At 45.3% G+C, this 12,378-nt stretch overlaps 1 protein-coding gene across 1 annotated transcript in view; it reads right to left on the bottom strand.

The window, feature by feature from the left end:
- The window catches only part of LOC309536333 (tetraspanin-15-like), a 97,314-nt gene extending 86,660 nt beyond the window's left edge, over positions 1–10,654 (bottom strand). The window contains exon 1 of the mRNA XM_082230472.1: positions 10,467–10,654. Coding sequence (XP_082086598.1) covers positions 10,467–10,550 — 84 coding nt within the window. The 5' untranslated portion in view covers positions 10,551–10,654. The remainder of the gene's footprint in view (positions 1–10,466) is intronic.
- Between the last annotated feature and the right edge of the window lie 1,724 nt (positions 10,655–12,378).

The following is a 12,378-nucleotide window of genomic DNA, read 5'->3' as shown; positions in this document are numbered from 1 at the left end:
CTGCTTCGTTTCCCACAAACCTCCTCCCTGCCTTAGATTTTCTACAGCGGAACTTTTCTACGATGTGAATTTAATTAGTGCTCGGCTGTCAGAAGAACGATTTGGAAGATGTTGCTTCTCCCGGCACACACGCCATTATACTACTCCTCATAAAAGTTTGCCAGTAAACCCTCCATAATTGCCCAGCAGTTACACAGAGATCTTCTTTTATGTATTGCAAACAGAAGTTGCAGCAGCCTTCCAAGGCAGGAGATATATCACATTCATGACAAGATGCAGGCCTGCAGCAGGTTTCAATTTCCCTTGTCACAAAATGGCAACGTCTATGAAATTAACCAATCAACATCTACCTGGTTCTGGAAAGCCATCCTGTTGAGCAACCTGAGCTGTCGATGTTGCTGCTTGTCATTCTCAAGTTTTGATTGTATCTGTTGTGTTTCTACGATATTGACAGCCATCTTAGGAGGCCTATGCCCACCCAACGGTGGCACATAAATAATTTTATAAATAAAAATAAAACACAACTGTAAGGCTTATCCAAAAGCCCAGAATTCAGAATCATATGAACATTTTTTAAAAAACACTGTTAAAGTCACTAAAAAGTTGACTAACCCAAACTTCACAGTTGCTATTGAAAATCACTCAAGAAAAATTAAACTGTACATACAATTTTAAATGCATGATAACCAAGCATTGTGTGCCAGGGATGGAGAAGAGGAGTAAAGAAGAGAAGAGAAGATGGATTTTTTTTGCTGTCAGGGGTCCTTGCTCTTAGCTAGCTGCATGGGCAGGCAGCTGATTCAGCAGGTGAAGCTTTTCTGCCTCAAGGTGAGAAAAAAGAGCTGTATCTGCTGAACTTCTGCCTGCCCCATAGGTCAGTGGGGAAACAACAGCTTGATGGTTTCCAACCATTAATATCAACAGAGCTAACACAATGCGGTAGCTCATATGTAGCTGATACAGCTGTTAAGAGTAGAATTATGTTCAAACGGCTTTTGCTCCAGTTACCTTCCATTCCAAGCAACTTCCTGGTTCACAGTTCAATCTCTAGGCCACAACACAACACATATGCAGCCACTACAGATACTTTGCTGCATTCCTGAAGGAAATGCAAACCAACCTTGCAGAGCTCTGTACAGATGAGACCGGGGTTGGGGGTGGTGAAGTGAACTTTCCACGTTCTCAGCTTCCCAGTTTGATGGATTGCCTATATTTCTTTCTGAATACACATGTGCACACATGCATTCTCCCTCACCCTCAGTATTTAACTCTGGCAATCTCAAATGGTTTTTAAAAGCCTTTCCCGACAACTGCTCACAAGCTCTTTAGCCACCTTCCTTGCTTTCAAGCAGCAGCAATTAAGACCCAGGGCAGGAGGGTTTGCTCTCCAGGTACCTCCACTCATTGGAAATGCTGCAGCTTAAAGTTGCCAGCAAGCACAAGTGGATCCACTGCCTCACAGGAAAGTCCTCTTCTTGAATGCTACAGGCCTGCCCAAAGTTTTCCTTGAACGTCTTCCCCAAGAATTAAGCAGCATTGTACTATAATCAGCAGCAGTCATCTGTAAAGAGGAGAAAGCAAGCAAGTTCCTTCCCACAGCGCCTGCATGGGGCATTCATCTCCATAATAATAATAATAATAATAATAATAATAATAAAAAAAAAAAAACCAGGGTGGATTTGATTTAAATTGATTTAAATCACAATTTAAATCACTAGTCAGTAAGACTTGATTTAAATCATTTTTTTACAGAAAGACTCGTTCTTGCTGGTATAATCTTAATATTTACAACCAGATCAAGGTTTCATTTTTGGAATAATAAATTTCCAGAGTAGTTTCTACAGTTATATCAAAAATTACTGATTTGGCTATACTGTTAGAAATTCATAGACAAATAATTATGAAATTATTGTCAGGTTTAATAAGTTAACTGTTTGTATTTGGACAACTTTTCTGCTGTACTTTGTTGGAAGGAGAAAAATAATCATTTCCTTAATAACAATATAAACAATTTATTTCACTAAAACAAAAACATTATAGCATATGTATCCATATTTGTTAACTGATGTGATTAAACGGATTTTTTAAAAAACCAAACAAACCTTAAACTGAGTTTTAGCACACATGAAAAACGTAAAATAAATCCTTATTTCCTGATGAATAGCCTTTGGGGTATAATGTAACTTAAATAGAAAACTATCTTTAGAAAGATTTTCCCTCCAAAAGCATTTTATTTTAAAAATCCAATTTAAATTTTTAAAAAATCTGATTTAAATAAAAAATCTGATTTTTTTTTGTTTTTAATTTTCTAAAAAATCATTGATTTTTATCCACCCTGCATAAAACCTTATCCCTTCCTAGGGATGAGCAAACATGTCATTTTCAATTTCTCATTCTTCTAATCTTAAGTTCAGCCTTTCACATTGCCACAACAGTTAGCAATCATACAGCACAGTCACAACTTAGGCAACGGTTCTGTCCAAGAACCATATATGCCATATATGCAGAAACGCATATACATATACACAAACTGCCCCTGCACAAGCATCCCCAGCCTTACAGAGCCAGCGTGCTTAGTGGGACGGACACACACACACCAGCAAGGCAGACAGCTTTAAAGCATTTTTCACGCTGGGTTTGCTAGGATAGAGAATCAATATGAATCTGCTTGGGCAGTAGGCAGCGTTGCCTCTGGCACATCTGAACAGACATCAGCTGTAGTAGATAGCGGAACAGTAACTGCTGGCTTCTTCACAGGTGCACTTCCATGAACAAGCTGTGTGGGTTTTAGGTAATATCACAGCTACAGAGACTTGTTTGTTAAATATGGTGCACTTGACCAACTTTTGATTCTGCTTGATGTTCCCAATTCCTTATCTGTGGCTCCTGGTTACCTCCACAATGTAACCTGGACCCTGACAAACCACTTGCTATAACCAGAATCCTGCACCATCCACAGAAGCTGCTGAGCAGATCTTGCCCACCTTGGTTTGCCTATTGGAAAACCATGGCCGTGAAGTTTTGGCTAACACACACTTGGCTATTTCTTGGCTGGTGGTTTGAATGATGAAAGTGAAACAGAGGTAAAAACAGAGCTGGTGCCACAGCTAGGAAAGCTCCTGAGCTGTTGGGAAATTCCAATGGTGAGTTATATGAAACAAATGGACTCAGACTGTAATAGATTCTGGAGCACTTGCTATCTCCCCCGGCCTGCTTACTCACCACAAAAATACACAGGAAGGAAAAAACCAGCACAGGCCATGTCTAGCATCACTGTGGGCCCTGCAGCGCCAGTTCCAGAAGGCTGTAGAGCAGTGGTTTGTCCCATATCTTGAGCAGGCAGGGGCGGGGTTGGCGCGCGTCCTGGGGTGGGGCACGCTGCCTGCAGGGGCGTGGCGCCCAGTGCAGACAGGGGGGCAGCCGCAATGGCACCCCACCAGGATCATGCTGCTGGGGGCGGTGCGTTCCCCTTGCACTCCTCTTCCTCCGCCAGTGCTGGGAACTACTTTTGTACCTCGGGTTAAGAACTTAATTCATTCCGGAGGTCCGTTCTTAACCTGAAACTGTTCTTAACCTGAAGAACCACTTTAGCTAATGGGGCCTCCCGCTGCCGCCACTGCATGATTTCTGTTCTCATCCTGAAGCAAAGTTCTTAACCAGAGGTAATATTTCTGGGTTAGCGAAGTCTGTAACCTGAAGCGTATGTAACCCGAGGTACCACTGTAGTGACATCCTGGAAATATCCCAACATCTCAAATGAGTTCCTACCTTCGAGGATTTGCTTGGCTTTCAAGACAAAACCTTCAAACTGGTTTGAAAGAATACTTGTTCAAACTTAATAAACTAGTACCTAATTATAACCTAAAAACATTTTCAAATAAAATGTGCTAATGGCTACACACGCACACACACACACACACACACACACACACACACAGGTCCATTCACTGGTGGCCTCAAGCACAGCAAACCATCTCGGCCTCAACTCTACAGAGGGTGATGATATGCTGACCTACAGGTTTGCTGGATGGATAAGCATCTTAAGTACATAGAGCTCTTAGGGGGGAAAGCCATTACTGAGAGTACCTATGATAATTAGGGTGATTCTATGAGATGTAAACAATGTTAATTTCCGTTGGGATAGCTGGTCCACTTATGGGCATTATGGACTGAATGTTTCAGAATGCTAAATTAGATTTTGCCCAATATTCAGAATATAGATGCTTTACTAATTGATTAAATTTATATAGTGTAGATATTTGACTTTCTGCTGGTTGTGTTTATTATATTTAAACAGAAGACGGAAGCAAAAAACCCACTGCATCCGAAATGATCCTTTTCACTGTCCTGTCAACTGCACACACACACACACACACACACCATTCAATCACCAGGAAAATGAAGTTCCAAGGTAACAGAATGCAAATAAAGTTCTCTGTGCAACAGTGCCCCTCTGACCATGCTGAACTGCTCAAAACCACTGTGCAAACCACCTGCGGAACAGAGAGCATGTTTACATGATCAGAGGCTTATGTGGAACTTACTTCCCTTAATGCTATTCCATGCCAGTGTTTGATAATCTGCAGTAAAACAGATGTTTGTTCAATTGGCATCTGTTTTCTGTGAGAGCTAATACAGCATTCTGCCATTATGTGGTGAGCATGTGCACACACACGTGTGGGGTTTGTGCCTACATGTGTGGATGCAAGAGACAGTGGACACAGGGTGGACAAAGATGGTTTGGTGATGCCCACTTTTAGATTGTTGCTTTTTGAACACCGGCCAGCAGCAGTATGGAACAACTGATTGGTTCAAAATTGGTAAAGGAGTACAACAAGACTGTATATTGTCTCCCTGTTTATTTAACTTATATGCAGAATTCATCATGCGAAAGGTTGGGCTGGATGAACCCCAAACCGGAATTAAGATTGCCAGAAGAAATATCAGCAACCTCAGATATGCAGATGATACAACCTCGATGGCAGAAAGTGAGAAGGAATTAAAGAACCTTTTAATGAGGGTGAAAGAGGAGAGCACAAAATATGGTCTGAAGCTCAACATCAAAAAAACGAAGATCATGGCCACTGGTCCCATCACCTCCTGGCAAATAGAAGGGGAAGAAATGGAGGCAGTGAGAGATGTTACTTTCTTGGGCTCCATGATCACTGCAGACGGTGACAGCAGCCACAAAATTTAAAGATGCCTGCTTCTTGGGAGAAAAGCAATGACAAACCTAGACAGCATCTTAAAAAGCAGAGACATCACCTTGCCAACAAAGGTCCATATAGTTAAAGCCATGGTTTTCCCAGTAGTGATGTATGGAAGTGAGAGCTGGACCATAAAGAAGGCGGATCACCAAAGAATTGATGCTTTTGATTTCTGGTGCTGGAGGAAACTCTTGAGAGTCCCATGGACAGCAAGAAGATCAAACCTGTCCATTCTTCGGGAAATCAGCCCTGAGTGCTCACTGGAAGGACAGATCCTGAAGCTGAGGCTCCAATACTTTGGCCACCTCATGAGAAGAGAAGACTCCCTGGAAAAGACTCTGATGTTGGGAAAGATGGAGGGCACAAGGAGAAGGAGACGCCAGAGGACGAGATGGTGGGACAGTGTTCTCGAAGCTACCAGCATGAATTTGACCAAACCGCGGGAGGCAGTGGAAGACAGGAGTGCCTGGCGTGCTCTGGTCCATGGGGTCACGAAGAGCCGGACACGACTAAACAACAGCAACAGCAGCAGCAGCAGCAGCAGCAGCAGCAGCAGCAGCAGCAGCAGCAGCAGATAGCCACCTCGGCTCTAAATACTTCTCTGTTGCAGTTTCTCACCACACTGAATCCTCAGAATCACTTTGTCCAATAAAGCAGATCCATTCCATTATTCACGAAGTCACAGAATGTGAATGTTACAAAGCAAGCTGAGAGAGAAAAGGCACCTTGACACGTTCCGAAGTACAGATAGCTTCTGCAGGTAACCAATCAGGCAGTGAAGCAGGTCCATGTATCCGTGGTACAACATCATTCTCATTTACTAAAGGATTCAATAAGATTGAATGGGACCTGAATAGAATTTTCTCTTGGAGCAGATTTCAACATTCAACTACAGCTCAAGGTACAAGTAGAATTATTAGGAGCGATCACAAAGAAGTACAGCATTTACTCAAAGGCTTCTGTTCCACTCCTTACCCGCATCCTTTCATGAAGTTCATGCAGACAAGCCTGTCATACTATTAAGCTTTGTACTATTAACAAAAGCTTCTTTGTCACCCATCCATATCAAGCAGTGACATGAATAATGGCATACAGCTGGTTTTACTGAACAGCGAGCTTCCGAAGAATACCTCACTCTTGCAAGAAACAAGAGACTTGCAATTTACAGAGAAATGTTCAGAGGCAGCCTTCTTGACAATGAGGGCACGACACCAGTTACTCTACATACCACTACCAGCTCACCTCCAAAGTTTTTACAGTCTCAACCAGCAGTGGACTGATTTATAACTGAAGTTTGTGATCAGCCGGCAGGTTGGCGCACCCCCAGGAGGCTCACAGCGGTTGGCGTACCCCCCCCCGGGATGCGCCCCCCGCATCCCTGGGACGCTTGCCCCGCCTCCACCTCTGACCGGGGGTAAACCTTGGTAAAATTCGAGTCTGAACATACACAAAGTTAGGTATGATTTTCTCGGCCAGTCTGTCGTTCTTCCCCAACAACTGGTACTCAGGATACTGCCCCTGTACACAGTTCCTTTTAGCAAAAAGCCCCATGAATTTTAAAACTTTTTCAAGCTCTCTAAGCCAGTGGCCATCAACACAGCTTAAGGCGGCAAATTCCACAAGTTATTTATGTATTGTCTAAAGAGGAAGTGGTAGTTACACCATTGTTTTAATTAGTTCCCTAGGCAAGGTGGGGCTGTTCTCCCACAAGAGCACACATGTTCAGTCAGAGGCTCAACTGCCTAAGAATCAGTCTAAGCTTCTTCCTGCCAGCCTTGACTGGGGTTTTTTGTTTACCTGTCTGGGGACCTGGAGATCTGAGTCATGACCAAACTGCATTTTTACTGGAGATTACATTGGTGCATTTTATTATGGTACCCTCTCTGATATCACATGGTGATGAAAGGCGAATTAGAAAATACATTAAATAAATAAAAATAAAAATGAGCAGCTTTCCTTATAATGAGCTGGGAAAATGTGTTAGTGGAGGGGGTGAAACTGTGGCCAGCAGATCAAAGAGTAACTCATTTATTACAAAATTAAAAAATTCCTTCCAGTAGCACCTTAAAGACCAACTAAGTTAGTTCTTGGTATGAGCTTTCGTGTGCATGCACACTTCTACGAAAGCTCATACCAAGAACTAACTTAGTTGGTCTTTAAGGTGCTACTGGAAGGAATTTTTTTATTTTGACTATGGCAAACCAACACGGCTACCTATCTGTAACTGGAATCATTTATTACAAAATCCATTTTTTGTGGCCATGCAGGGTTATCCTGAGTTGCAGGAATATATGCACACACCAGTACAGTGGTACCTCTGGATGTGAATGAGATCCATTCCGGAGCCCCGTTTGCATCCTGAAGCGAACGTAACACACGACTGTGTGTCTGCATGTGCGGCATTTCACCGCTTCCGCGCATGACATCATTTTGAGTGTCTGCGCATGCACAAGCAGAGAAACCCGGAAGTAACGCACTCCGTTACTTCCGGGTCACCGCGGAGCACAACCCGAAAATGCTTAACTTGAAGCGTATTCATCCTGAGGTATGACTGTATATGTGTATAATAAAGGAAGGGTCAGAATGCAGAGGTAGAGCATGCGGAAGGTGCCTACACTTCACAGGGAGGGCTGGAATAGAAGTAGCGCCACTTCCAGCGAGTGTGGACAGTGCTGTGCTAAACACACCCAGTGGTCCACTTTGGGGTGTTCACATCAGCATCTTGGAATGCAGTGAGGTTATTTCCTCCTGCTGTGCTTCAAGCCACATCTGCATGGCACTGTTCACATCAGAGAAGGGGTGGGCAAGTATTCACTGGATGCACATGAGCTTTTGGGTTCCCCTGCCCTTGCAACGCCCCCCCCCAATCCTATTCAATAAGCTATCATCTGCATAAGCAGGACAGCTGTTAGGGTATGTTCAGATTACAGTGGTACCTCAGGTTACATACACTTCAGGTTACAGACTCCGCTAACCCAGAAATATTACTTCGGGTTAAGAACTTTGCTTCAGGATGAGAACAGAAATCATAGAATCATAGAATCATAGAGTTGGAAGAGACCACAAGGGCCATCGAGTCCAACCCCCTGCCAAGCAGGAAACACCATCAGAGCACTCCTGACATATGGTTGTCAAGCCTCTGCTTAAAGACCTCCAAAGTAGGAGACTCCACCACACTCCTTGGCAGCAAATTCCACTGTCAAACAGCTCTTACTGTCAGGAAGTTCTTCCTAATGTTTAGGTGGAATCTTCTTTCTTGTAGTTTGGATCCATTGCTCCGTGTCCGCTTCTCTGGAGCAGCAGAAAACAACCTTTCTCCCTCCTCTATGTGACATCCTTTTATATATTTGAACATGGCTATCATATCACCCCTTAACCTCCTCTTCTCCAGGCTAAACATGCCCAGCTCCCTTAGCCGTTCCTCATAAGGCATCGTTTCCAGGCCTTTGACCATTTTGGTTGCCCTCCTCTGTACACGTTCCAGTTTGTCAGTGTCCTTCTTGAATTGTGGTGCCCAGAACTGGACACAGTACTCCAGGTGAGGTCTGACCAGAGCAGAATACAGTGGCACTATTACTTCCCTTGATCTAGATGCTATACTCCTATTGATGCAGCCCAGAATTGCATTGGCTTTTTTAGCTGCCGCGTCACACTGTTGGCTCATGTCAAGTTTGTGGTCAACCAAGACTCCTAGATCCTTTTCACATGTACTGCTCTCAAGCCAGGTGTCCCCCATCTTGTATTTGTGCCTCTCATTTTTTTTGCCCAAGTGCAATACTTTACATTTCTCCCTGTTAAAATTCATCTTGTTTGTTTTGGCCCAGTTCTCTAATCTGTCAGGGTCGTTTTGAAGTGTGATCCTGTCCTCTGGGGTGTTAGCCACCCCTCCCAGTTTGGTGTCATCTGCAAATTTGATCAGGATGCCCTTGAGTCCATCATCCAAGTCGTTGATAAAGATGTTGAATAAGATCGGGCCCAAGACAGAACCCTGTGGCACCCCACTAGTCACTCTTCTCTGCCTTGTTTTGAAATACAACATTACTAGAGCTTTTCTTGCTCTGCTTCTGAAATTTCTGGAAAGTTGCAGAAATCTCCTTTGTGCAGGGGAAATGGGTTTCCTGCTCACCTCTCCCCAGAGGACCAAAACACCATCTCCCTACCAGAGCTGAACTCATGGGGTCTTTTTGCCGAAGGTAACTTCCACTCTTCCCTGCAGGTATCAGCTGATTCAAGTTCTTCCATGAACTCTGGTGTGATGCTTGTGCGCCCCTCACGGCTTTCCTCCAGTGGGATCCCAATGCTGGCAGGTGTCTCTGAATACGAGCTGCCAGAAGACCCCCGTTGGGAGCTTCCATCATGCAGTGGCGGCAGCGGAAGGCCCCATTAGCTAAAGTGGTTCTTCAGGTTAAGAACAGTTTCAGGTTAAGAACGGACCTCCGGAATGAATTAAGTTCTTAACCTGAGGTACCACTGTACTGCTTATTCCACATACAGTTTTCTAGTTAGATTGCACCTGGGTGTTTTTTTTTTTGGGGGGGGGGTTGAGGAGAAACCACATCAGGCAGCAGTATTTTCCAAGAAGCAACAGGATCCTTCTGGATTGTGGCTAATGTTGTGTAAATGCAGCTGCCCAAAAGATTCCTGTTTATATCTTTCTCATAAAGAGCTCAAACTGGTGATACTTAATTCTCCTCCTCCTAGGGGAGGTGGGCAGGGAGTGACTGGCCCAAAGTGAACTTCACGGCAGGAGGGGATTTCGCCAACAACACAGAACGTGGACATATTTCTGCTTCAGTTTATTGCTGATTTTGATCTTTTAAAAATGTTTCAAATGGCTGCTAACCGTTTCTACCAATAATGTTATCGTTTTATTCTTGTCTGCAAAACAATCCAACAGTATATAATTCTAAATAACAGAGAAAACCAACGCGGCTTCCAAGCCAGCCGTGGGAAGGCACTGGCTGCCAGCGGTCTAAGGCCGCTTCTTTTCTTCCGAGGGGGGAGCAGACACGATGCTGGAAGATGCAGAGTCCAGAAACCAAACCCCCGGGGGCTGAGAGGCGGCGGCGGCGGGGGGCGCACATACAGCAACAGCCCCCCCCCCGCCCGCTGCAGGCTGCAATGGAGGAGCGGCCTGCCCGAGACAAAGGGCTGGGTTTGGTCCCCGCCCGGCGCGGCGCTGAGCGGCCCTGGGGAGCCACGAGGCGGCGGAGGAGGAGGAGGAGGAGGGCGAGAGCCGCCCGGAGCCGAGTCACCTACCGAGAAGAGGGTGGCGTACGCCGAGAGCGCGAACTTGAGGCAGTAGTAGTAGACCAGCGAGTCTCGCCAGCCCTCGCCGCCCATGGCTCCGCCGGCGCGCCTTTCCGGGGGAGGCCGGCCAGCGGCGCGCCTCCATCCAGCCGGGAAAGGGACCTGGGTCGCCCTCGCCCCCGCCGGCAGCTGCCGCTCCACTTTCCCTTTCGCCTCGGCAGCGGCGCGCCCCTCCCACTTCCGCCCCGCAAAAGTGAAAGCAATTAAAGGGCCCGGCGAAACAGGCGCAGAGTGAGAAGGACTGGAAGCTTCTCTCCCCATGAAGCACACACAAAAATCTAGTTGTGTTTTGTGCCCTCTGGAACTTTCATGGGTTGCCTGCGTTTAGCATTTCAATTTTGATACCAAGGATCGTTGCGCGTGTTCTGTGTTGCTCCCACCACCTGAAGTGTAGCTTCAGCTACACTTTTATGCAAGGTCCTGCTGGCAGGCGCAAATTTGTGACCCGCTCTGCGCTTCACGTGTAGATGCTCAGAGAAAAATGTCTCAATGTGAATGGCTCCATAGGGCAAAGGGCCTTTATGTTGGAGGCTGTGAGGGATGGTATTGGCTATGTTCCTTCCTGATGGGAAAATTCCCACTAGAAGGCCACAGAATTATCTTCAAGCAGCAAGTGAATACAATGTATCAGTTGAAGATGGTTGCAAAAAGTCTGTGCTAGAACAGCCACATCTTCCCACATATTTCCTGGGTTCATAGTTACATAAGAAGCTGCCTTCCAGCAAGTCAGACCAGGATCCTTAAAGCTCAGTGTCATTTGCCGAGTGGCTAAATCAGCAAAATGCTAAAGCCCTGAGCTATGTCAGCTTTAAGGGGCCCCATAGCACTGCCCTCCCTAAAATGTGCAAGAAAGGACAATGAAAATAGCAACTGAATGGCAAGAATGATCTAGCTGCAGGAGAAAGATAAAAAGATAGATAGATAGAGGGAGGGAGAGATTTAAAAATGCAATATGACAAATGATTGTGAAGCCATTAGATATTTATTTCTCCTATCAGAGCAATAATGTCTGTTTTAGAGCCTATTTCCCCTGCTTTTTTACTTTTTATTTTTTAAATGAATCATGGTAAGGCTTTCAGGGAGGAGGTGTATTTAGATGCCCTTCATAGTCTGATGGCCTAAACAAGAGATTATTTCCCTTTCCCATAAATCTAGTACTACTGGCAGTAGCTGCAAAGGGTCCTGGGACAGAGGTCCTTCCGAGCCCAACTTGGAGATTCCACAGCTTGAACCTGGCACCTTCTGCATGCAAAGCAAGGCACCCTCCACCAAGCTTTGCCCCTGGACTTTTCCCCTACAGGAAACAAGGCACTGGAAGTACTGAGTATGCTGCAAAGGCATGGGAAACTCAGATTCCATTTTTTATGTGTATGTCATGTTCTCTAACAAATCAGAACTGGTTAAAGAACACAAAGCAGAAAGCAGTAACAAACATTTCTAATAATGCAGGTGTGTACCTTCAGCAGTCAGTATTGCAACCTGGGCTTTTCAACATAGAATCATAGAATCACAGAGTTGGAAGGGACTCCAAGGGTCATCTAGTCCAACCTCCTGCAGTGCAGGAAACTCAGCTAAAGGATCCATGGCAGATGGCCACCCAACCTCTGCTTAAAAATCTCCAAGAAAGGAGAGTCTACAACCTCCTGAGGGAGACCATTTCACTGTCGAACAGCTCTTACCAGTGGTGTAGCGTGGGGGGTGCAGGGGGGGCCCGGCCGCACCGGGTGCAACATCTGGGGGTTAGGGTTAGGGGGTGCAAATCCACGGGTTAGGGGGCGCAAATTACTTGCCTTGCCCCGGGTGCTGACAACCCACGCTACGCCACTGGCTCTTACTGTCAGAAAGTTTTTCTAAATGTTTA

This window comes from Podarcis vaucheri (assembly GCF_965113315.1).
Source record: "Podarcis vaucheri genome assembly, chromosome: 7".
Classification (NCBI taxonomy): Eukaryota; Metazoa; Chordata; class Lepidosauria; order Squamata; family Lacertidae; genus Podarcis; species Podarcis vaucheri.
The sequence above is the reverse complement of the archived record's forward strand: the minus strand, read 5'-3'. Positions and strand labels throughout refer to the sequence as shown.